Raw genomic sequence first — 26,422 nt, 5'->3', positions numbered from 1 at the left:
TAGATACTCAATTGTAACTTACTTAAATCAACTCCAAAATGTTAACTCAAAAAGCAGAGTCCTTCATGCCTTAAACCAGGATTGGGGACCATGGCCTTTTTACGATGTGTTGATTTCAATTCCCAGAATTCCTGAGCCAACCAGGAATTCTGGGAGTTGAAGTCCACACGTCATAAAGGAGCCACGGTTTCCCCCTCTCACACCCCAAAAAATGACTCATCTCTTCCCTCCCACCCCAAGAGAAAATGGTTGGAGACAGATTTTTAAGACCAATCAGCCATTCTAAAAATTAAACACAGAAGCACATCCTTGCAATCAAATCTCCATGTTTAGAAACCAGCCATGCTAAAATAATAGATATCGTCGGGGGAAAAAAATCCATCCAATAGCGGTTGCATGCAACAGGATCAGGTTCCCCCTTGTCTATTCTGTGACATTGTATGGAAGTTTATAGGATATTTACCTTTCAAAGCTGAAATCAAAATGTAATTCCTTTTTGCAGTATAATGAGACCTGACGGACGGCTGAACTTTCCGGGCGTTGCACCATATTAAGAGTAAAAACTCTCGAAGTGTCAGATGTGATGGGTTTTTCTTTGTAACATTTGAGGTGCCTTTAAAAAGGAGAGCCAGTCTGATGTGGTATATTTGGTCATCTTGCTTTGTTATCCATGCAAAAAGCCATTGGGAATCAGTGCTCCCTATGAGATTCCCTTATATTGTCTTATTTTCCCCATTGACCCTGTAAGACTTCTGGAGCCAATGTGAAACTTCACAAACTGGGTCGTAAGCTTTTAGGGGAGCCCATTGTAACTTTGAACAGTTGCTCAGTGAGGAATCACAAGTTCTATTATAGATTATTTGCTTATACTATAGAAAATATACTATAGAAAATATACTATAGAAAATACTGCCCTCAGTGGCTCCGTTAGGTATTTCAGTCACAATATGGACAGCAAGCAATGGAATATATTATATATAGGAATATAATATATCCTAAATTTGGGGACCCCAGGAGTCAGGACACTCACAATTGAAATAGGCATGGAATGCCTCTCCAGTTTCACACAACTGTCCACAACGAGGACGGAAGAGTATCTGTTAATGCAGTGTTTTTCAACTGCCGTCACTCTTGAGATGCTATCTGGCAAATGAAGGCTCCTTGGTGCTCTCTTGAGTTTGCTTATTTTCTTCCGGACATTTCATTATCCGAACTAGGTAACTTCATCAGTGCTAGTGGTGTTCATTTCATGAGCCTCAGCAGTTAGAGTGCAGTACTGCAAGCTAATCCTACTGCAATTTGGCAGATCGAATCCCACCAGGCTCAAGGTTGACTCAGCCTCCCGTCCTTCCGAGGTGGGTCAAATGAGGCTCCAGATTGTTGGGGAGGCAAGAGGCCGACTCTGTAAACCGCTTAGAGAGGGCTGTAAAAGCACCATAAAGCAGTATATAAGTCTAAGCGCTATTGCTATTTCAGCCCCAAGCTACAAATATCAGTTGGAAGTCCGTCTTAAAAGTTTGCTGAGGTTAATGAAATACGATAAGCCAAGCAAAATGAATTGGTGGAAATTCCCATTTCCGGCATGGTTTGTGTAACTGGCAAGCTGGCGATTCATTTTTCATGGAGCCAGTCCAGACTAGCTCCAGTTTGTAATTTTGTGTGTGTGTTTGTTTCAAACTGGAGTTTGGATGTATACACACACACATATATACACACGTAAATACACATGTTGTGGCTCCGAGTCCTGAGTCTGCATTCTTAGAGGAAGAGGATTCGGAAGATGAGGAGGAGGTGGAATTGGGAATGCCTTCCTCCCTGGGACCTTCCTCTTCGGCAATGCCTTCCTCCCTGATTATGCCTCAGGTTTCGGCAGATAACCGAGACGGACAGCATGAGGCTAATCAGGAGGAGGAGGAGGGCATATCGGAGCAGCCTTTGACAGAGAATCAAGCAGACGAATGCTGGCTTGATGCTAGGCAATGTCGCAGGAAAAAGTGATTTTTTTTCTGTGGAGCTTCGGTGTATCCTGTTTCTGGAAAGCTCTAGTGATTTATGTTTTTGTTATCTTGTTGTACTTGGCAGGCAGCGTGTGTGATACTGCCAAGAACATAGCCAGCTCAAAGAAATTAACTCAGTAAATACTTAATCTTCTTGCCTGCTTGTATTTGGTTGAAGTTCGGACTTCTCATCTATCTTGTGAAGGTGAGACATAACACACATGCATACACACACACACAAACACTATCTATCTATTTGGATCACTGAAGAATCTTAGTCCGTCTTTGGTTCTTCCCCTCTTGATGTTTTTAAAGGAACAGATCACATCAACACCTTCATGAAACCAACCTTAAAAAGACATGTAACCAACCTTATAATTCTCCTAATATTTTTATTGCTGTGTCCAGGCTGTCCTCTGGTAGGACAAAAAGTCAAAATGAATCATTCAGTCTCTCCCAAATTTTGCCCCTCTGCCCATACAGCAGGGAAGAGACGATATACGTTTCATAGTTGTGTTTATTTCAAGGCAGAAACATATGAAGAAAAAAAACAGATGCACAATCAAGATTTCAATCAAGTTTGGCCAAAAATAGTTTTTTTTTTAAAGAAGAGGCAAAGCAGTGTTCTGGAAATTCTGCTACCTACGTGGTCAGAATTCTACTGGAGGAATTGAGTAATTTCACCATGAGCTCCTTTCTTTCCCTGTTGATTGAAAGGCTATTTCTGTAGAAACAATTCCCATATCTATTTCTCCTCTAAGGCCATGTCCTTAGGTCACTGTGGCTCAGGAGCCTAAGGAGATTTTTTTACACAAAAATACATAAGCAAATAAAGCTGGAAAAGATTGTTCATGTGGACTACCCTAGACCTCCTGGACCAAAAACCCAATGCACTAGCTTATTCTCATGAGTAGCCCTCTTGCTGCCCTGTGAACAGGGGCTTTTAACAGCTCTCAGACCACGCTCCCAAACCCAAATCAACCACTGTTTTAGAATCACGGCCAGGCTTGCTGTAAGTGAGAATACCTGGCTCAGATCAATCAGGATTAGAACCCATTGTAGATAACGGTCAACGTGCTTTCCAATCTGCACAAGGTGCACAATTCAAAGCAACTTCTAAAACTAAGCTAAATCGTTGGGAACCAAGAACACAAAGAAATCTCAGAATATTATTCCGTGAAGCTACCGCAAGAAGGCAAAAGCCAGCAACAGACAAGTCGTTTCATGCCCGTTTATCAGACCTGATGTTTTGACCGAACCGGGTTCTCAAAGAACAAACACAAAGGCAGCAGCCACCATCTTTTAAGGTTTCGTAACAAATTCTGTTCTGAAGGCTGCTTCCCACTATTTAGCTCCGACAAGAAAGAGCCTTGCCAAGTTGTTTGTCAAGGCAGACAAAAACCCAGAGATAAGGACTAATTTTCAAGATTCTCCAAGAACACTTTTCCAACCTGGCTTTTATCCTCTTGAGGGAGGGGTTGACCTTGCAGCCTTACTCCTGAGTCGCCTGTGCTGCTGTAATTCTTTCCTCCGAGCAATCCTTCGTGCACGTGCACTTAGCACAGGCTCCTCGGGAACCTCATCATCATTGCTGCCAGCCCCCACAATGTCTGAAGGCAGCAGTCCACTCCCTGATGGTCCTGGCCCTTCATCAAAGTTCTCATTCTCCTCAGCCATCTGCACCTGCTGACAGCTAACCACAACACCTGACTATGCAAGACTTGTCCACCACCAGTGGCAGTGAAGTCTTCTACAGTTAAGGAGGATTAGGAGCCACAAGTTCCCATTCACCTTCAGCCATGGATGGCAGCCATACCAAGTTAACCAGATGGAGGAATCAACTTACAGGAAGACTATATGAGTGGGTTCAACAACAGAATCTTACATGTCTGTCCTGTGCCTCCTTCATACACCCCTGGAAATTAAAGAGATATTTACCTGAGCTGCAACCTTATGCTTTCTCCTTGTTTTGGGCTTAAATCATGTTCTTCTCTTTGCCCTTTTGGTATAACGGATGATTTTGGGTGGTCATTCTGTCTCAGCTCAACCTACCACATAGAGTTATTTTTTTTTCAGAAGGGGTGCTGCCTATAAGATTTGAGCCCCTAAAAGAAAGGAAGATCTAAATCTCATAAATAAAAGAGCCAACGTGGTGCAGTGGTTAAAGCAGAGTCCCTCAAGCTTTAAGATGCATGGGCCAACTTCCAGAATTCCACAGCCAGTAATGGAGTCCATGCATGAAAGTGGTCAAGTTTGAGAAACACTATTGTGTTTCCCCATAAGTAAGACTCTAACTGGAAAATAAGACCCGGCATTTTTCAGGATGCTCGTATATAAGCCCTATCCCCCCCCAAAATAAGCCCTAGTCAAAACCATCAGCCGGATGGATGCATTTCATACATTTCCCCCAAAATAAGACCTAATTGGAAAATAAGACCCAATTTGTCTTTTGGAGCAAAAATTTAATATATCTTACTTTGTGGAAACATGGGCAGGGGGGGGGAATGACTCTGAGCTATTCCTTGTCTCTCAGCCCAATTGACCTCACAGGATTCTTATTGGAAGGGAAAAACAGATGGAAGAACACAATGCATGCTGCCTTAAGCACCTGAAGGAAAAGAAGAATATTAGTCCTAACGAAGCTAAACATAATAAATAGTAAACAATGTCTCCAAAAGTACACAACGTCAAATGCCTTAAGTTCCAGACATTGGGAACTCCAGCCACATCATCAAAGAATTAAAGGAGATTGTCTCTATGTATCTGGACGGCATCAGTGAAGATTATTTGGTTATGACATTTTTTTTTTAATCAAGTGTCCAAGAGACAAGTGGACATCATCATCACGCACACCCTTAATGCCAGGGAGAAAACGATGCAAATCATTAATGACTTATTGTTGATGCCACTGGCACAATGGCATCATTCGTCACGCTTTGCAAGTGGGATTTAAAAGGGGGGGGGGGGAGGAAATGCCCGCAAAACGGCTAGAAAAACAGCCTTTTACATCAGGCATGGAGAACTTGATATCTCAGGGAGTCCCAAAATGTGGACTTCCTATAAAAGTTGCTACTGAGACTACATCAAATCACAGAGACTGTCTTTTAATTTTAATGGCATTTAAATTAAATCACAGGTAATACAGGTAGTATTTAACTTAGAGCCATGCATTGTCGTAACTGTTCAAAAAAAAAAGTGACTTATGTTTTTTCACATAACCGTTGCAGCTTCCACACAGTCCTTATGATCAACAAAACGGTAGCAACAACCAAGTAAAGGACAGGAGTTCTCATCAAATTTGGGCTTAAAGAGCCCCTATTTGGCAGCAGGAATAAAACATTGCGAAGCGAGAAAATTATTTTTATCTGCAGAACTAGTGAAAATAACTTGATCGTTTAAAAAAATTGTTTCATTCGAGTGGGTCAATGGTTCTGCTAGAAAACTCACATTTTTTTAAAAAAAAGTGGAAAAATCATTTTATTGGGATTGGCAGGATTTTATCCATGTTATAAGTGACAAAAACTAACACCCATTGCGATGCAGGGGAAAATCTATAAACAGCCTGATAAAAGATTGTTGGATGCAGTAGTCGTCGTGTGTAATGTAACAAAAGATAATAATTAAAAAGCTAAAAAATAGCCTTTGTGTATAAATAACAATAATCCCATGGACAGCTCCATTGGCAGTAGAATGGCTTTTAGCTACTGCGGCTGACGTCCTTAGCTGACCATTTCACATAAGTAGCTGGGCACACTATATAGCAATAGATTTTTAAAAATATATATATCCTTTTAAAAACAGCAGCTTATGATTTGAGTGTAGCACAAGAATGTTCAAAATTTATCCCAAAAACAGAGAAGAAAAACATGCACTTAAGGAATTGCTAAAAGTAGAAATATCTCAACTATTAGGGTGTCTTCCCCCATTCCCCCAATTATTTGATTTAGCTTTCCATTACAGTGGTACCTCAGGTAGTCGACTGCTTTGAAAGTCATTGAATTTGTTACTCGACACATTTTGATGCAAACGTTTTGTCCCGCTACTCATCGTTTGTTTAGTATTCAATGCACAAGCTAGAGCTTGTCGAAGTCGACTGTCTTGTGATTCATTACATTATTCTTTATGGGAAAAATGTGTTTGGTACTTATTGTTTTGGGTACTCATCGCACCTGTTTCAATTAACAATGAGTATTGAGGCATTATGTCTATAGAGATTCTCAGTCATCCAGGTCATGGTTGTTCCAAAGGTGCTTTTTATTTTTTAAGGAGGCAACTAGACTTTCTGGTTTTTCTTTGAAGACATTTCACTTCTCATCCAAGAAGCTTCTTCAGCCCTGACTGGATGATGGGGAGTGGAAGGATTTACCTGTCTGTGAGGAATATAAATCCTTCCATTCCCCACCATCCAGTCAGGGCTGAAGAAGCTTGGATGAGAAGCGAAACATCTTCAAAAAAAACCCCAAGAAGTCCAGTTGCCTCCTTCAAAAAAAAAAAAAAAAAAAACACCTTTGGGACTACCCCTGTATTACTTCTTATTTATTTATTACATTTATATACCACCCGTCTCACTGTCAAGCAGCTTCATGGTACATGAAGAATTTTGAAGACGAGAAAACCTCTACACGCTTTTGTTCATAAGGGTGTGTGAATATTTTTCACCCCCAAAAGCAAAATCTGACTTTTTTAGCAATATTTGCTCATGAGCTTGCTTGCCAAACCCAATTGTCCCTGAACTTGCTGTCCAGGAATTTGATTCCCAAATTCTGGATGCTTCAACTTTATTTGGAAGGTAACCTGGAGAAGACAAATTGAGAAAAAAAAAGTACAGTCTATGTTCTCACAAATTGGCACTATCCATATGAGTAGGCCAAAAAGCAGAACCCTCAGTCTGAATTGGTTTCGCTCTCTCTAGCACGTAACTGGCTACATAAAGCCTTATTGTGAACCTGTTCGATATATATATCTCTTTTCTTGAGGTACGTCAAGGAAGGAAGTTAGTACACCTTTCGTTACAAAATGCTACCGACCCTTGAAAAATACAAGAAAAATTGTGCCAGTGGGGTGATATTGGAGACAAGCATGATGAAATTTGAGGAAATGTATCTCTTCTTCCCCCCCAAAGTTATATTTTCAAACACAGAAGCCGGATTATTTAGCACCGCTCAGATATACAACGGATAGATTAAAAAAAAAAGAGTGGGAAGAAAGAAACCAGTGGAAGATCGTCACCAAAAACGCAGGTTATGATCTCAAAACTGACCAAACTTTCTCACTCTAAAAGGCAACTATCGGTTTCTTTACACAGAATCACATTATTTCCAGAAGCCATGAATTTCCCACCTGGCATCATCTACAGCGGGGTGTAGGTGTCCCCCAACTTGGCAACTTTAAGAGGTGTGATCTTCAACTTCCAGAAATCCCCAGCCAGCATGGGAGCTGAAGTCCACAAGTCTTAATGGCCAAATTTGGAGTCCCCTGATCTACAGTTACATTGATGGAGATATAGGTGGCCCTGGAGTTACGAGCATCCATTCAGCAAGTGTACAAAGTTATGGTGGCACTGAACAAAGGGGACTTAGGACAGATCCTCAAAGTTCTGGCCATGGGTCACTTGATCAAAATTAGGGTGCTTGGCAACCAGCTCACCTTAGAACCGGTTGCGGCATCTTGAAGTCACATGATCCCTGTTGCTGTCCGTCTCTGCCAGCGGCCACTAGCAAAGTCATTGGAGAAGCCAGAGGGAAGTAAAACATTGATCGGGTAAGTTTTCCAACCAGCCTGCCTTTGCTGACACTGTGCCTTCCTTCCCCCTTTGCTTGCTCACACCTACCAGTATCCTCCTTCCCTGAGCTTTCTTGCACTTGCACACACGTTTCCCACGCCCGCTTTTCCCAGACTCCCTGAGTTCACGCCACACTGTAGCCTCCCAACTCACAAGCAACGTTCCCCTGTTCCTCGCCTGGGATTCCCTCCAGTTCACACTCGATGACCCGCATGTTTTGGGATTATGATGTGACGGCAATCCAGGACTGCCAGTAACAGGACATTACACTCTGCAACTGCACTGTGCCAGCAATCTCGGTCCCAAATGTTGTCGTAACCCAAGGACTACCTGTGGATCAATCCACTCCTCTCCTAGGAAGGAAGGAAGGAAGGAAGGGAGGAAGGGAGGGAGGGAGGAAAGGAAAGGAAAGGGAAGGGAAGGAAAGGAAAGGAAAGGAAAGGAAAGGAAAGGAAAGGAAAGGAAAGAAGGAAAGGAAAGGAAAGGAAAGGAAAGGAAAGGAAAGGAAAGAAGGAAGGAAAGGAAAAGATCTAGGAGGAAGGAATCTGCCAGAAGAGAGGCAGAAATTAATTTAACTAAAGAAACTTGGTAGATCAGGCGGCCAGGGAGAGGAAGTGAAGTCAGATTCCCCTGAATAAGAAGGAAAAGCTGGCTTCAGAAAATATAACCACCATAGTTAGCAGCATTTTTTTCTTAATAAAGCAGCTTATAAATCAGAAAAGTATCACGTTGGGCCACCTCTCTATGCTAACTTTCCCCTCCCTTGAGATGGGGCCAGGCAGGCCATGAGGGGAGATTTTAGAGGTTATGTTTAGTGCCCAATGCTGTTCATTCCTGAATGATGCAAAGATGGATCCACGGACGAAACCATCTTTTGAAGTAGTTCAATCAACAATACCCCCCTTGCTCTAAATCCCACCAGCTGCCGAAGAAGCTTCACAGTTTCCCAGACGTTGACGCAAAACATTCAAGGATCGCTTGGAAGCACGGGGAAAAATCCCACAGTGTCATCTCTTGGGTAAGGCCCACCCAGAGAAGGGACACGCAAACAGCCGAAGATCAAAAATGTCAAAAAAAAGGACAGATGGGAGAGAAAAAGGAATAAACGGGGGGAGAAATGGAGAAGGAACACATGGAGAAGTAGAAGCAACAGATGGGAGAAAGAGAAGGAAGAAACGGAGAAGAGAAATGAGAAGGAAAAAGTGGAGAGAGGGAAGGAGAAGGGGGGAAAAAAGGGAGAAGCAGAAGGAGGAAGCAATGGAAAAGGAGGAGAGAATTATGCTTAAGGAGCAAAGAGATTCACATTGTTTGATTCAGCAGGATAGTGGTTTCACTATGATGCTTTTTCTCCTGATCTATAAAGAACAGAAAGGTAAAAAAAAAAAATTGGGTTGCAGGGGTGAACAAAATAAGAACCTTGATATTTTTTTTCTTTTAAGCTACAAGGGGCTCTGCCTGTGTCTTCCAGGCAGTAATATGCTACTTAAGTCATCCCAAAGAAACATTCAGTTCGTTACTGCCAGAAGTGGTACATTCAGCCGGTTCTGACCGGTTCTAGAGAACCGGTAGCGGAAATTTTGAGGAGTTCGGAGAACCGGCAAATCCCACCTCTGACTGGCTCTGCCAATCCCATCTCTTCTCCGCCTCCCGAGTCCCGGCTGATTGGCTGGGTCTTCTTTGGTTGCCCTGCACAGGAGAACGGAGCTGAAAAGCAGGTTAGTGGGGTAGGGAGGGAAGGGGGATTTTACAGTCTCCTTCTCCTGCCACGCCCACCAAGCCACGCTCACCGACCCGGTAGTAAAAAAAAAAAATCAAATCCCACCACTGGTTGCTGCCGATTACCATATCCCAATTTCCTTTTCGCAGCTGCCTTGACATTTCCCCCAAAACCACAGTTCCCATCTTCCAACCCCTCCGCTAGAGGAGATGAGGATGGCAGCTCCAAATCTCTTGATTAAATATGTCTCCCACCCCCACCCCACCCCCAAAACAGAGTCAACAGAGGCCCCACTGTGTGCTACATCCTCGGGGGAAGGGGCTGACAAAGCCCGTCAGAACAACCCGCCGAAAGCCAGTGCTGAGAACTTAGTCCAAGGAAGGCAAAGGGAAAGAGCAGAGATAACCGCGTCTCGCCACCCCAAGGAGACCACCGGTCCAAACATCAGCCCTCTTGTTAGGTTTAGGAGCCCCCCTGGAAGGGGTTGAGCTGCCCGTTTCCATGATTTCCTCCCTTGCTGATGGAATCCGATGGCCGTCCAGAAAGCCAGGAGGACGGGACGAATCCCGAGAGGAGGCCTGCAGGTCAGTAGAAATGTTTCCGGCTCCGTTCTTGCCATTTGTTGTAAACAATGACGCCAACGACGATGGCGAAGACGATGGCCACCAGCGAAAAGAAGACGATCAAGAAGAGAGCGAGGCCGCTCATGGGTTCCATCGGCGTCACCACTAAAAAGGACAAGCGCAACGGTCAGGCTCAGCTATCAGGACAAGTTCTAGTTCAAGGGACCATGGAGGTTCTCCAGTCATCTCCCAAAGGTGCTTTTTCAGGAAACAACTGGACTTTCTTGGTGGCGCAGTGGCGAGAGTGCAGTATTGCAGGGCTACTTCTGCTGACTGCCGGCTGACTGCAATTTGGCAGATCAAATTGCACCAGGCTCAAGGTTGACTCGTCCTTCCGTCCTTCCGAGGTGGGTCAAATGAGGGCCCAGATTGTTGGGGGGTGGGGGGCAATAGGCTGACTCTAAACTGCTTAGAGGGGGCTGGAAAGCACTATAAAGCGGTATATAAGGGCTATTGCTATTTCCTTCCTTCCTTCCTTCCTCCCTCCCTCCTGCAGTGGTTAGAATGCAGTATTGCAGGCAAATCCACTGCCCACTGCCTGGAGTTCAATCCTGACCGGCTCAAGGTTGACTCAGCCTTCCATCCTTCCAAGGTGGGTAAAATGAGGATCGAGATTGTTGGGGTCAAGAGGCTGACTCTGTAAACCACTTAGAGAGGGCTGTATGGGGCGATATATAAATCTAAGTCCTTTTCTCTATAACCATGGAATCTAAGGTTTTCTTTCTTGGATTTTGAAGGGAGCTCACCTGACACTCGGGGAGGGCAAAAAACAGGCCTCCCAGAAGTTTGGGAAGGCTGGAAATGGGCCCGTTTCTGGCTTCCAGGGAGCCTCCAGAGCCCAAGGAGACCGTTTTCGCTTCCCGGAGGCTCAAAAAACGCCTGTGGAGCCCAGGGAGGGTGAAAAAACACACACACACCTGTCATGGTGCAGGAGGCTGACTAGGCCACGCCCACCCAGGCCACGCCCACCCAGCAACTGGGCAGAAGAACCCCTTGCTGAAATCTTCAAAGCCCACCCCAGCCCACGACTGCCAATTATTCAGTCCAATCTTTCTTTGAAACCTGCCAAGCTCAGAATGGCAGTTCTATATCTCGTGGTCAAATCCATTCTGAAAGAACTGAATGAATGCATTGTATCATTAAAAGACAAACAAAAAACAAAAAACCCAGGCTTCCCTGCGTCCGCCCCGACTGGGTGAAATGAACCACCCTACTTACTCCCAGGGAGTTTCATGTTGTCCACCACAGGGAGGAAGACTTCTTTGTCGCGCTTCTCTTCTTCCATCGACCGATCGACCGTCAGCTGGTAGGTCTTCAGAGAAATGATGTCGTGATTGTCTGAGTTCAAAGAGGAAGAGGGGATATAAATAGGAGCCATTCATGGAGAAACCTCTTTTTCAGTTAAGCTGGCTTTGGATATTGAAAAGGTTTAGGACAGGGGTGGCTAAGCTTTTTGGGTTCCTGGGCCAAAAATTGTGGGCGCGCTTGCACGCTCGCACTCGTATGCCAGCACCCAGGTGGCAATGTGTGCCCCCCCCCCTACACCCCGTATGCATGCGCACGTAATCCCCACCCACCCACCACCGCCTCCTTTCCTGCATTGCACCTCAGAGGTGATTTTTGGGCAGTTTGAGGCCTTTTTCGGCCTCCCAAAGGCTTGAGGAAGGCTTCTGCGGGCTTTGCAGGCCGAAAACTAGGCCCGTTTCATCACTTCCAGTATTTTCAGAAAAACAGGAAGTGGATGAAACAGGGCTAGTTTTCGGCCTGCAAAGCCTGAAGAAGCCTTCCTCGTGCCTTTGGGAGGCCGAAAAAGGCCTCAAACTGGCCAAAAATCAGCTCTGAGGTGCGCGCATGCTCAGTAAGGTAAGTTTGCCTGAAGCTCACATGCCGGCACAAATGGCTCTGTGTGCCTCCTGTAGCACGCATGCCATAGGTTCGCCATCACAGGTTTAGGCTGTCGTCATGGCCCACTAGCAGCCAGCAGAGCTGGTGGCACGCTGTTCTGACCCAAGCCTCGTTCAAATCAAATAAACACAAAGTATATATAAAAATAAACCTTTTTAATGCGCCTTGTGAATTCTATTCATTCACAGCAAAGAGTCATTAAAACTAATTGTCCCAGATAAGAGCAAGTCCTTTCAAGGTTATGAGAGGCTGCCAAGAATACAAGATTAACTGCAGAGAAATATTCCAAAGCCAAAAGTCTCCGAAAACAAACCAGAACAGACAGGACTTCCACAAAAACTTTGAGTTGAAAGAACTTCTTTGCTTCCTGCAAAGAAGCCAACCCCAAAGGCTGGCTTTTATCCCTTATGGGAGGAGCCATCACCTTGCAGCCTTTCTCCTGAGTCGCCCGTGCAGGTTCAGCTGCTTTTTCCTTCGAGCAGCCCTGCGCGTACGTGCACTGAGCACGGGCACCCCAGGGTCCCCTTCGTCACTGCTGCCAGACTCCACAACCTCCGAAGGCAGCACCCCACTCTCTGATAGTTCTGGCCCCATCCCTGCATCACACGCAGGCCCCTCATCTGAGTCCTCACTCTCAGAGACCTCAGCCATCCGCACCTGCTTCCTATGAACCACAACACAGACTTGGACAGTGAGGAGGTTGGGGAGGAACATGGGCCACTCCTGGAGTCTGAGGAAGGCTCTGACGAGGGCTCTGTGTTGGAGGCAGAGATGGGGCCAGGGCCGTCCGACACTATCAACCACCTTTGGAGTCAAAGATCAGTGGGGAAGAAGAATAGCTGGAGCCTGTTCCCAATGTGCACGTTATGCTATGCTGGCTATTCTGTTGTTTGGTTCTATTCTATTTCTATTCTATTCTGTTGTTCTGTTATTTTATTCCATTCTATTTTCTATTATTTTTTACTATTTCCTATTATTCTCTATTCTCTTCTATTCTATTATCTGGAGGACATTCTATCGAGGAAGCAGCCTATAGGTTCGCTTCTCTTATTCCAAGTTTTTAAACTCCGCAGATCTTCTTCCAAAGTAAAACCAGTAAGGAAAAAATTCTTCCAGCTATGCTGGGCTTGTGAGCAATACCTGACAAGTCTCCCGTGGCGGAAGAGATTCCGAAGAAGTATCCACGTGGTAAGTGGACTCCGGGAATGTCAACGCAGTCTCTCCATTCGTGCTTCCCGTCAATGTCGAGCAAGACCTCAAGTCAAAATGAGAAAAGGCTCATTCTAGCTTCATCCTTTCCAAAGCTTACCTGGAGAACGCTTGGGGAGGATGTGATGATTGGCGATTAGACTTGACACTCGGAGCACGATAACCCAGGGCGTTTCTTTCCAGATTAAATTTCAGAGAGGGGAGGATAACGAAGAGAGAAGAATTTGTGGGGGTGGGAAAGATGGGTCTGAGAAAAGCTTAAAATCCTAGGCCAAGATAAAGGTAAAGGTTCCCCTCGCACATCCGTGCCAGTCGTTTCTGGCTCTAGGGGGCGCTGCTCATCTCCGTTACAAAGCCAAAGGGCCAGCACTGTCCGAAGACGTCTCCATGGTCATGTGGCCAGCATGACTAAACGCCTTCGAAGGTGCATGGAATGCTGTTCCCTTCCCACCAAAGTGGCCCCTATTTTCCTACTTGCATTTTTACACGTGCAAAACATAGTCACCAAACCGGTAGTAACCCTAGTTGAATCCCACTGATGGATGGATGGATGGATGGATGGATGGATGGATGGATGGATGGATAGAAATATTTACAGAGTCAGCCTATTGCCCCCAACAATCAGGCTCTTCATTTTCTGACCTCAAAAAGGATGGAAGGCTGAGTCAACCTTGAGCTGGTCAGGATCAAACTCCCGGCAAGTGGGCAGAGTCGGCTTGCAATACTGTATTCTCATCACTGCGCCACCACGGCTCTGACCGTTGCGGACCTGTAGACACTTACGGTAAGCCTCCTCTTCACATAGCGGATCACCAGGAACGTGTCATGCTCCAGGTTGCGAACGATGGCCGTACAACCCCCAAGTTCGGTCGGCCGCCCGTCCCTCTCATGGTCATAGACAAGGGACCCATTGGTGACCATGGCCGAGACGTACGGGAAGACGCGCTGGAGAAGGAACAGAAGGAAGAGACCGACTTGCCATTCGAACAGCTACTTTCACACCAGTTCACATTCAACAAGAGTGGAAAGGAGGCATGCAGAGGAGGGATGCAACGGAGTTCGAGCCGGAGAGGTGTGTTGAGAAGCAAGGCAGCTGAAGACAACTGAGGCACTGGTGGGATTCAAATTGTTTTTACCACCGGTTTGGCAGGCGTGGCTTGGTGGGCGTGCTTTGCCTAACACCGGCGCGCCGGTTTCCCCACACCAGCTGAGACCTGCAGAGCCAATCAGCTAAGAGGATAAAGAAGAGAAAAGCACAAGGGCACGCGGGAGGGCCAATCCTGCACTTTTCTCTTCCTTTTCCTCTTAGCTGATCGTCGGCCTTTTTTTTTTGCTACCGGTTCGGATGAACCGGTCCAAACCGGTAGCATACCACCACTGAACTGAGGACCAAACAATTTGGCCAGATGGTGACAGCCTTATAAATGCATTTGGCAGAAAGACCGTGATGGCACAGACAGCCAGGGGTATGGGCAGGAGGAAAGCAAGAACAGACAGCAAGAAAGCAACAGGTCCCCCAAGGCCTAGGGCACAGCCCGGTACTGGGCTGAGGCCTATTCAGAACCGGGCCACACAAGCAGCAGGCAAGCATGCGCTCACAGCTCCATTTGCTCCAAGAGCAGCAGGCACTCACACCGGAACTATTTCCTCTCCCAGCCACCCTCCATTGGTCCGTAGAGCTGGAAAGATCAGGAACCACTGGCGTAAGGAATGCCACTGTGGAAGACTCAAGTCTCTTCTCCACTGCCTTGTAATGTTATCTCAAAATTAGCCAAGTGGCAACAAGGCGTACAAGTTATTACATGTTGCATGGAGTTATGTGTTGAACTAAGGCGCACATGTTTCCATCAAGAATGAAACTTTGGCAGCTACGTGCCTCTTGGCCTCAACTTGCCATTAGAGTAAGAGTGGCAAGGTGTTGCTTTGGAACGGGTCAGACAAAGAAACGAAACCTCCACGATTTTGCTGAAGACTGGGAGAGCCTGAAATCTTTTCAAGGACATCGTAGAAGGTGTGGAGTTAAAGCAGACGGTTCCCATAACAAAGCGAGCTTGTTTCCATGGACTATGTGAGAAACTGGCTGGGGAAAGTATTGTTTAATTCTATGAATTCTGGCATCTGGGAACCTCAGAGTTAGTTTGGCTTTGACATTACCATTCCATGTGTTCAATAAACGGTAAGATTTTTGGAAGCGGAATGAAGCTGAGTTTTATCTGGATTCTCGAGCTGCATGTTCATACTCGGTGTTAGACCTCATTCAAGTTCTCCCACCAGGTTCTCAAAGTGGAAAATGCATTCTCTCCTCTGAGTCCCTACTACCCTGTGGACACACTATATGTCATGCCTCTGTTGGAATCTGATTCTGAGGGGGAGATTGAGCAGCTGACAAGGAGGGGGAGTGTGGCTCTGGTGGCTGTGGAGGAAACTGGGGAAGGGCACAGTCTGGCTGGGCATTCAGAGGAAGACCCAGCCCCCCCCCCTTCTTTATCCTAGGGCACACAGGGAGGAACGGATAAGGGAGCAACGTGGATTACAGGGGAGAAAAAGGCCCTGATTCCCTTCATTAGCTGCAGCTGGGAAAACAGGATAAAGAGGGTGTGTGCGCACAGCACCTTGCTGGAAGCAAGGCATGCATTATTTTTGTATGTCAAGTCTTATCTGGGTTCTGGCGTCCTCCCAACTGTGTGTGTTTTGTTATCTTTTGGAAGCCTGCAATTCCTTATCCTGCCCTGTCTCGTTAATTGCTGAAGCAAGTGGTTTGTGTTGGTTTTTATTTATAAATGAGATGTACTGTGGATTTCGACTGAATTTCTTCTCTTTAAAAACTGTTCTTGGGAGAGTTTTTTTCTCCAGCCAATGATAACTGGACACTGGGGGCCAAGTTGGAGGAATTAAAGGGACTGTACCTACTTTTGTGACCTTGTTGCTTTTGTGCCACGCCCCAGGTCATCATACTATAGCTACTAGTAGTAGCTACTACTTCCCAGGCTCCTGCAGCTTTGAGCAACTTCAGCATTGCTGACCCTCGGAAGGAAGCAGTACAGAGGCCCTCAAAATAAGGCACCCACCAGATGTGTGAAGGTAAACTCCCACAATCCTCAGCACAGGCCATGCTGGCTAAAGAATTCTGGGCATTGAAGTTCTCACAACCAAAGAGACATAAGGAAGAGGCCTGCAATATCCCTTTTCTTTAACCAAGCCAGCTACACCCTAGGTCAACATTTTCCCATCTTGGCAACTTGGAGATCTGGATCTCAGCTGCCAGGGGGATCCTGGGAGTTGAAGTCCACTCATCTCAAAGTTGCCAAGCTTAAGAAAAACTGCCTTAGACAAGTACTCTCTGATTTTACTGGTTCCAGCCACGTGAGGAATCTGAAATGAAGGAACTGGAACTAGACACAACTCCAAGAAGCAAGGGAAAAAAACTTTAAGAAAATAGCAGTAGACTTATATACCGCTTCACAGTGCTTTATAGCCGCACTCTAAGCAGTTTACAAAGTCAGCCTCTTGTCCCCCAACAATCTGGATCCTCATTTTACCTACTTCGGAAGGATGGAAGGCTGAGTCAACCTTGAGCCGGTGAGAATCAAACTGCCAAACTTCTGGCAGCCAGCAGTCAGCAGAAGTAGCCTGCAATACTGCATTCTAACCACTGCACCACCACGGCTCAGGTGCCGTTGACAACAGCAATAGCACTTAGACCTATATACCACTTCACAGTGCTTCGCAGCCTCCTCTAAGTGGTTTACAGAGTCAGCCTCTTCCCCCCCCCCCCCAACAATTTTGGCTCCTCATTTTACCGACCTCGGAAGGCGAACCTTGAGCCGGTCAGGATCAAACTCCTGGCTGTGGGCAGAATCAGCCTGCAATACTGCATTCTAACCACTGCGCTACCACGGCTCTTATAATCATACCTATAGAGGAAAAGACTCAGGTGCCAACAATCACTGCGCCAAGCCGTGCCATTCCATTCCCTGCCAGAAGTGATAGCTGAATCAAAGAGCAAGAAGAGAGAGAGAGAGAGAGAGAGAGGAGAAGGAGAGAGAGAGAGAGAGAGAGATGGAACAGACAAGGTAAGAGTAAAGGATCTAGGAAAGGACCATGTCAAGTACCTGGTTTCCTGATGAATACCTCTTCTTCTGGGCCTGGGAATCCAGAATGGTTATTGCAAAGCCGTAGGGTAGGGTAGGGGACAGAAGCAAGAGAGGAATCACCCAACAGATTGTCTCAAGCTGACCTAGTCTCCCTTCATCCAATCCCCGGGCTGCTTTCTTTTTCTTCTTCTCCAAGGCCCTCCGTTTAGGTTTAGGGGAAAGGCTGGAAGGTGTCCCTGGGCTAGAAAGCTAAGGGATCCTGGAAGTGGAGGGGCTGGAGGAGAGATTTCTGCTTTACAAAGGCAACTGGTACTGTCAGGGTTCCGGCGATTGCCCCAATTAAATCATGAACCTCGAGCCAAGCTTCAAAAGAATCCAAAAGATTTATTAGGAGCAACATGTCGGCATTACCCTAAATGAAGCCAACTCTGGCATATGTAATTTACAATCACCTGTGACCCTGTTACCCCCCCCCCCCCGGTGTGTCATAAATCAGATTCTCCAATGAAGCATGGTTCACAGGCTGGGTGTCATCCATCACATTCTCCAATGAAGGATTTTCCCAGGCAGAAGATCCGGTAGCCTAGCTACAATCTTTGTAAGATAAGCATGGAATGTACTTCTGGTTTCAAACTGCCGTACTGCTCCTTTGGATTTCTCTCCCCTCCCCTTGTTTATGGCAACTCGAAAACAGGCATAGGCATGTTTTACGAGTTGACATGTACAGGAATGCAGACTCAAGCAAGCAGTCTGCCCACCCAGTAGGGCAGGGGTCCCCAAACTTGACAACTTTTAAGACTTGTGGATTTCAACTCCCAGAATTCTGGAAGTTGATGTCATGCCCCTGGTGGAGACTGACTCTGAGGAAGAGGAGGGACAGCCAACAGGGAGTGGGAGTGTGGCTCCAGAGGTGGTGGAGGAGGCTGGGGAAGGGGGCAGAGGCCGGCTGAGCAATCAGAGGAGGATCCAGGCCCATCCCCTCTCCATCCTAGGTCACGCAGGGAGGAGAGGATCAGGGAAAAGCGAGGTCTACTCAGGAGGAGATTACCATGATCCTCCTCGTGGCTTGCAGCTGGCTATGTACATAAGTTTGTAACTGCGTAGTCAGAATTGCTGGAGTCAAAGTTCAGTGTTTACTTTGAAAGAGGTTTATCTTTGCTGGCGTTCTTCCCATGGACTCTCCTCGGTTATCTTCCTGGAATGTATGATTAATTATCTTGGCTTGCTTCGGAACTCTCATCAATGCGGTTTGTTTTGGTTTTCTTTTTGCCTCATTTGTTAACTTTTGTGACTTCAAACTGTGCCTAATAAAACAGGTTAAGTTGAAGGCATTACCAGAGTTTAATGTATGTTTTGGGTTTTTGGGTTATTTTGAGAGACTACGGGTCATCACAGTTGAAGTCCTTAAGTCTTAAAGTTGCCAAGTTTGGAGACTTCTGCACAGTGGTGGGATTCAACCGGTGTTACTACACGCTTTGCGCGCGTGTACAAAAAACTTTTGCTGCACCGCCCGGACAGCTGAAAAGCGCAGGTGCGCAGCGTTTAGAAAGCCACTTTTGTCCTGCTTTTTCAACCTCAGCTGAGGTTGAAAAAGCAGGAAATGACAGGTAAGAGCCCGGGCGGGCCAAACAGCAGCAAACACAGAACCGGTTCGTTGTCTGCTGCTCTTCAGAGCTACTGGTTCTATAGAGCTAGGCAGAACGGGTAGCATCCCACCCCTGCCTCTGCAGTTGGAGGTTCAGGCAGACTGGGTCCCCTCCAGGTCCCCTCCATTAAATGTCCTCTTATGGGACCGAGGAAGTGTGCCTTCTCTGGCACAGCTGTTAGGAATATAAGTCACCTAACAGGTATTTGGGTTAGAAATATATAAACCAGGATAAACATTTTAAAACTGTATCTTTAAGAAAATGCAAAACTGTAATTAGGTGTGGTTTCTCAAACGGCCATAAGATGGAGCCAGAAACCTGGGTTGTTTCAGTCTGAGTCTCAGAAGAGAGTGTGAGTGGATCTCTGTTTCCTTCTGTTGGAAAGTATTGCCATTCCTCCATTTTTCCTAATTGACTGATATTCCTGGATTTAATGTAAGTCTGATACTGAACTGTTTTTTTGACATTGGACTTTGATATTTGGATTATCCCTGGATTGAAAAACTGACTGATTTACCTGTGAATGACTTTTGGACTGCTTATCTTGAACTTTGCTTAAACTGTCTGGAAGTAAAAACCTACATTTACTGTACAGTGTATCTGTGTGCTGTATGTGTATTATTCAAACGCTACTCTCAAATACGTCTCCCTGTATGCGCTCATTCTCCTAACAGGGAATTACCTCAACAACAGCCCCCTTTCCCGCCCTCGGAAAGGGCATCTCCCTGCCCCCCTAGAGATCTAGCTGGCAAACTCTCAAAATCCAACCAGTGTAGTAGGCTCAAATGATCTACCTGGCATCTTACCAACCTGCCTAATTGCTAACATCCTGCACAGGAGGCTCCTGGGAAGAGGACTCCAAACAATTTATAATTATCACGCCACAGAAGCTCAAGTGACTCCACTAAACCAGAACCAAGAAGAAAAACACGCTAACCATATCAAAACACAAGCCAAGCCAAGTTTTTTTTCCATAAAGTCTCCAGGCAAGAAAAGCAAAAAGCATCTCAAATCCCTCAGATCGATTCATCCATATTACAGGTGGTCCTCAGCCTACGGCCGCCATTGAGCGGCCCAGAATTGTGGTTGCCGAGCAAGAACCTTGTGGAGTTGAGCTTTGCCCCTGCTTGAATGAACTTTTCTTGCCCTGGTTGTTAAGTGAATCTGGCTTCCCCTTTGACATTGCTGGTTGCCAAAGGTTGACCTGACGTGACCTCAGGACACTGCAGCCGTCATAAAACTGAATTGAGCGTCCCAATTTTGATCAGGTGAACATGGAGGAGGCTGCAACCGTCGTTAAGTGCGAAAAATGGTCGCCAGTTACTTTTTTTTTTCTTCAGTGCCATTGCAATTTTGAACGGTCACTAAACAAACTTTCGTAAGTCGAGGAATTCCTGTACTGTCGCTGGCCTTTTCAAACACAGCGGCCTCATTGCCCAAAGGAAGTCCAGCAAAAAATAATAGCCAGATCCCTGGGACAGTGTCCCAAACACCAAAGCCATTAGAGGGAAGGAGGAAATTTTGACCCTTAACCTCCAAGAACCCCCCCTGCCAATGGGCAGATTATTCCTGTCTCACCCTCTCCAAGAGGACTCTGGGGTGACCAGTGGGGCACTGGAGGTCACATAGGCTGCAGTTCTCTCTTTTCTTCCTAAAACTATGCATAAAAGCACAAGAGCCATGCCTGTCTGATGCTGTTCTGACCCAACCTGGTTCCAAGAGAGCCACCACCAGACAAAGGCAGCAGCCCCCCCCCCTTTTAAGGTTTCATCTACGAATTCTGTTTCTTCACAGATAAAAGGCTGCTTCCAACTAATTAGCTCCGACAAAAAAAGAGCGTGGCCAAGTTGTTTGCCAAGGCTGCCAAAAACCCAGAGATAAGAACTCATTACAAGAGTCTCCAAACACGAACGAAGATGTCCACCAGTTGAGCTTCAGAGCTTCTATGCTGTCTGCAAAGAACGCTTTTCCAAACCTGGCTTTTATCCTCTTGAGGGAGTGTCCATTACCATGCAGCCTTACTCCCAAGTCGCCCGTGCTGCTGTAACTGCTCTCTCCTACGAGCAATCCTGTGCGCACACGCACTTGGCACAGGCTCCTCGGGAACCTCCTCATCGCTGCTGCCAGCCCCCACAATCTCTGAAGGCAGCAGTCCACTCCCTTGATGGTCCTGGCCCCTCATCTGAGTCCTTGCTCTCCTCAGCCATCTGAACCTGCTGCCGGCTAACCACAACACATGCTCCAAAGCCCAGCCAGCTGTTACTTCCAGCCCAACCACCCTGGGAGTGGGGGGGAGATGGGCTCAACCCAATAGCAAATTCTCTAACCTTGGGTTCAGGTTGGAAGCTGTGACAGATTTGGAACTGAGCAACATCGTGGCAGCCAACGATCTTCTTAGTCCACCTTGGAGGTCTTCTAGTCCAGCCCCCTTGCTCAAGCAAGAGACCCTATACCAAGGGTCTCCAAACTTGGCAAGTTTAAGACTTGTGGACTTCGACTCCCAAAATTCCTGAGCTAACATGACAGGAGGAGGAATTCTGGGAGTTGGAAGTCCACAAGCCTTAAAGCTGTCCAAGTCTGGAGACCTCTGCCCTAGACCATTTCAGACCAGCGGCTGTCCAGTTTCTTCTTTAAAAAACCTCCCGTGATGGAGCACCCACAATTTCTGGTGGCAAGCTGTTCCACCGGTTAATTGTCCTCGCTATTAGGAAGTTTCTCCTTCATTCCAGGTTGGTTCTCTTCTTGGTTAGTTTCTATCCATTCCTTCTGCCTTCTGGGGGCTTTGGAAAATAAGTTGACCCCCCTCTTCTTTTGAGTCGACCTCTCAAATATTGGGAAGCTGCTGCAGTGTCACCCCTAGTCCTTCTTTTCCCCCTCCCGACTAGCTTCAATGACCAACCAAGAGCAGCCCAATGCCCCCACCCCAGCCTGGCCCTTACCTCTTGCTGCTTCTCCTCATTGGGGTACGTATCTACAAACACGCCCAGCCCTATGAAGGTATCCTTGCTCCCAAAGACCGGCCCTGGAACAGACAAGAAATTTGGGTTCACAACAAACCGCCCCGGCAAAGGTTTCTCCGATGTTTCGTAGCTTTCAGAAAAGCCAAAAGGATTTTCCCTTAAAAAGGGGAATGTTTTATAGCTCAGGGTTAAAATGAGGGATCCTTGGTGATCCTCTGAGCTTGCTCGTTTTCTTGCAGACAACCTGAACATTCGCCCAGTTTCTGTGGGTTGTGCAAAGTACAAAATATGAGGGTGACCAAACCTAGTTTGGTTTCGTTACCAAACTGGATCACATCATCAGCGCTAGAAGGGAATGGGGTTTGCAGAGGAGGAGGAGGAGGAGGAGGAGGAGGAGGAGGAGGAGGAGGAGGAGGAGGAGGAGGAGGAGGAGGAGGAGGAGGAGGAGGAGGAGGAGGAGGAGGAGGAGGACGACTGTAGAATCCTTGGTGCTCTCTGAACCTGCTTGTTTTCTTGCAGACGTTTCATTACCAAACTAGGTAACATCATCAGTGATAGAAGGAATTGGAGTTTGCAGGGAGGAGGGGAAGAGGAGGAGGGGGAGGAGGAGGAGGAGGAGGAGGAGGACTAGAGTCCTTGTGCTCTCTGAACTTGTTTTCTTGCAGACGTTTCATTACCAAACTAGGTAACATCATCAGTGCAAGAAAGTCTGCAAGAAAACAAGCTTCAGGGAGCCCCAAGAACCCCTAAGAATTTTCCTGTTTTTATAAAGGAAAAAGTTATGATTCTCTTCTGCGCTTGCCCAATTAAATTCTGGAAAACCTTACTGTCACAAGAAAACGTGTTTAGAAAGTGAGAGGAAGTTTTGCTTTGTGTCCATGGAGACGGTCAATCATGCAAGTCACGGTTGTTCTAAAGGCAACTGGACTGTCTTCTTGTTGTTTTTTCCCTTTTAAAATATCTCATTTCCCATCCAAGAAGATTCTCTCTTCCCCACCAGTCAAGTTAGAACGGAGGAAGCTTCTTGGATGAGAGGAGAAACATTTTCAAAGGTGGGGGGGGGAAAAAACCCAAGAAAGTCCAGTTGCTTTTTGGAAAAAGCACCTTGGAGACAAACTTCATTTAGCCTTTCATATTTTTTTCCCTAACAATACTTTTTTTTTTTAAACACATACCGGTGCAGGAACCCAAGGTTTCTAGTTTAGTTCAAGAGAAGATAATTTAGTCCAAAGTTGAAGATCCAACTGGGAAACATCCTTATATCTAACATACGAAATATTCTATAAAGTTTTTTTTCATTGGTTCTATGTCAGGATTCCGGTAGTTCCCCCCATTTAAATCATGAGTCTCGAGCCAAACTTCCAAAACTTAAAAAGGATTTATTGGGAGTTAACATGCTGGCACTGCCTGGGTGTAGCCGACTCTGAGGCACATCATTCATTGTCACCCTTGACCCTGGTTTCCCCCCCACCATCCCCTGGGTGTATCTGAATTCATATTCTCCAATGGGACACATCCATAGCCCAGAATCATCAATCAGGCTCTCCAGTTAGAATTTTGCAAGGCAGGAACTTCAGTCACCTAGAAACTATCTTTGGAAACATTTATGGAATGCACTTTCGGTTTGCGCTGCACTGCTCCCCCTCCCTTTCTGTTTGCAACTCTAAAAGGACCATAGAAATATTTTATGAGTTGACATTCTATTGAAGAAAACAAGGGAAAGTATCAACAGGTATCAAAGATACTCCTATCCAAGGAAAGGAGATCTTTCTAAAAATCTGCCAGCAGATGGGCTGACTTGCTACCAACCTGCCTTCCATGGAGGACTTGTCTACTGCATGAGTCAAAAAGAGGGCTGTGAAAATATCTACAGACCCCTCACATCCCGGACATAAACTGTTTCAACTCCTTCCCTCAAAATGATGCTATAGAGTCCTGCACACCAGAATAACTAGACAGTTTTTTCCCCAATGCCATCACTCTGCTAAACAAATATTTCCCTCAACACTGTCCAACTATTTACTAAGTCTGCATTACTATTACTGTTAATCTTCTCATCACTCCTTATCACCCATCCCCTCCCACTTGCAACTGTATGACTGTAACTTTGTCGCTTGTATCCTTACGATTTATATTAGTTATTACTAGTATGATTTGATTGCTTATTTGTACCCTACGACTATTAAGTGTTGTACCTTATGATTCTTGACTCTTGACGAATGTATCTTTTCTTTTATGTATACACTGAGAGCATATGCACCAAAGACAAATTTCTTGTGTGTTCAATCACACTTGGCCAATAAAGAATTCCTATTCTATTCTATTCTATTCTATTCTATTCTATTCTATTCTATTCTATTCTATTCTATTCTATTCTTCATTCCAATATTCTATTCTATTCTATTCTATTCTATTCTATTCTATTCCATTCCATTCCATTCCATTCTTATTGTACCCTATGACTGTTATTAAGTGTTGTCCCTGATGATTCTTGACTCTTGACGAATGAATCTTTTCTTTTATGTACACTGAGAGCATTTGCACCAAGACAAATTCCTTGTGAGTCCAATCACACTTGGCCAATAAAAGAATTCTATTCTATTCTATTCTATTCTATTCTATTCTATTCTATTCTATTCTATTCTATTCTATTCTATTCTATTCTATTCTGGCTCCTATTCTATTCTATTCTATTCTATTCTATTCTATTCTACCCTATGACGATTATTAAGTCTTGTACCTGATGATTCTTGACTCTTGATAAATGTATCTTTTCTTTTATGTCCGCTGAGAGCATTTGCACCAAGACAAATTCCTTGTGAGTCCAATCACACTTGGCCAATAAAGAATTCTATTCTATTCTATTCTATTCTATTCTATTCTATTCTATTCTATTCTATTCTTCATTCCAATATTCTATTCTATTCTGTTCTGTTGTATTCTATTCCTGCTGCAAAGAGACCGCAGCACCAGAGATCAAAGTCTGGCATATATTTGGAAAAGATTTTACCTGGCTGCATTCGATCCTTGGCGTACCAGATGGCAAACCCGTCTCCGTTGAGGTTTTTTTTCCCTTGTCCGTGGATTTTGAAATGTACCTGCATCTCCCAGTCTCTCAAGTAACAAGGCTGCGGGAAGCAAAAAAGATGCAACTTAGAAAGGAGTGAGAATCCCTCAAAACAGAATACAAAAGTTGGAAGGGACCTGGGAGATTGTCTAGTCCAACCCCCTGGTCAAGCAGGAAGCCCTACACCCGTGATGGCGAACCTATGGCATGGTAGCCATCGTCCCAGCCCAGCTCCACCGTGCACACACTCATCCCTCCTGCCAGTCAGCTGTTTTTCGGGTCTCTGTCGGGCATGCGCAGAGGGCAGGTTCCATGTGCGGGGGGCGCTTGCATTGCATTTTAAGGGACCGCGCGCATGTGTACACACCCGGTGCCCTGTTTGGGCCTGGAAGGCCTCCTGCACCAACCTGGAAGCCAAAACGGAGCACGGGAGGAGGGGGCAGGGTGCATGCACGGGGGGGGGGGGCACTCGCATTGCATTTTGGGATTGCACGCACGCACATGCTTTGGGCCCTCGGCACCAGAAAGGTTAGCCATCACTGCCCTATATACCAGTGGTGGCTAACCTTTTTGGGCTCCTGTGCCAAAAATTGTGCGCGCACTTGCACATGCACACTCATGTGCCAGCACCCAGAAGGCAATGCGTGCCGCCCCACGTCCCCTACCTATGCGTGCGTAATCCCCACCCACCCCCGTTGTCCCCTTACCTGCATGGCGCCTCACAGCTGATTTTCAGCGGGTTTGAGGCCTTTTCGGCCTCTCAAAGGCTCAAGGAAGGCTTCTGCAGGCTTCTGCAGGCCGAAAACTAGCCCTGTTTCGTCACTTCTGGTATTTTCGGAAAAACAGGAAGTGATGAAACGGGGCTAGTTTTCAGCCTGCAGAAGCCTGCAGAAGCCTTCCTGAAGCCTCTGGGAGGCCGAAAAAGGCCTCAAACCAGCAGAAAAATCAGCTGTGAGGCGCAGTGCATGCGCAGTGAGGTAAGTTTGCCTGCAGCTTGCGTGCCGGCACAAATGGCTCTGTGTGCCATCACGGCTATATACAGTTTCAGACAAATGTCTCTCCAATCTCTTATTTAAAATCTCCAGTGTTGGAGCACCCAAAGCCTCTTTGTGATTAGCGGGGGAAATGTATCTTAACACTTCCTTTGCAGGTGAGATACGTAGGTTCCTCCAGGAAATGGATCCTTTCAAAGCAGCATAACTTCTGCTAGAAAGTCCCAAAGGTGCTTTCTTTTTTTTTCCTAAGCGGCAACTGGACTTTCTGGTTTTTCTTTGAAGACATTTTGCTTCTCATCCGAGAAGCTTAGAGCTGGAGAACGCTGAAGACGCTTCACTTATTTTAAAGGTAAAGGTTCCCCTCCTTGCACATCCATGCTACTCGTTTCTGGCTCTAGGGGGCGCTGATCATCTCCGTTACAAAGCC

General features: G+C 46.0%; 1 protein-coding gene and 1 long non-coding RNA gene across 3 annotated transcripts in view; both read right to left on the bottom strand.

The window, feature by feature from the left end:
* Nucleotides 1-2,496: 2,496 nt before the first annotated feature.
* LOC148130013 (uncharacterized) overlaps nucleotides 2,497-26,422 on the bottom strand; it is a 67,453-nt gene continuing 43,527 nt past the window's right edge. The window contains exon 2 of the long non-coding RNA XR_015750304.1: nucleotides 2,497-3,448. This is a non-coding gene — a long non-coding RNA (uncharacterized LOC148130013). The remainder of the gene's footprint in view (nucleotides 3,449-26,422) is intronic.
* Nucleotides 2,497-26,422, bottom strand: part of LMAN2L (lectin, mannose binding 2 like) — a 31,502-nt gene continuing 7,576 nt past the window's right edge. The window contains exons 3-9 of one of the 2 annotated variants that reach the window (XM_026688189.2): nucleotides 24,944-25,061; nucleotides 21,913-21,995; nucleotides 17,346-17,378; nucleotides 14,017-14,178; nucleotides 13,165-13,279; nucleotides 11,338-11,457; nucleotides 2,497-10,224 (exon numbers count right to left, since the gene is read on the bottom strand). In XM_026688189.2, coding sequence (XP_026543974.2) covers nucleotides 10,082-10,224; nucleotides 11,338-11,457; nucleotides 13,165-13,279; nucleotides 14,017-14,178; nucleotides 17,346-17,378; nucleotides 21,913-21,995; nucleotides 24,944-25,061 — 774 coding nt within the window. In that variant the 3' untranslated portion in view covers nucleotides 2,497-10,081. The remainder of the gene's footprint in view (nucleotides 10,225-11,337; nucleotides 11,458-13,164; nucleotides 13,280-14,016; nucleotides 14,179-17,345; nucleotides 17,379-21,912; nucleotides 21,996-24,943; nucleotides 25,062-26,422) is intronic. The other variant, XM_026688190.2, reaches the window with a different exon arrangement.

The sequence above is a fragment of the Notechis scutatus genome, chromosome 7 (assembly GCF_049901735.1).
Source record: "Notechis scutatus isolate UNSWTSFEM ecotype Mainland chromosome 7, rNotScu1.2, whole genome shotgun sequence".
NCBI lineage: Eukaryota > Metazoa > Chordata > Lepidosauria > Squamata > Elapidae > Notechis > Notechis scutatus.
Note: the sequence above shows the minus strand (reverse complement) of the source record. Positions and strands in the feature narration are given on the sequence as shown.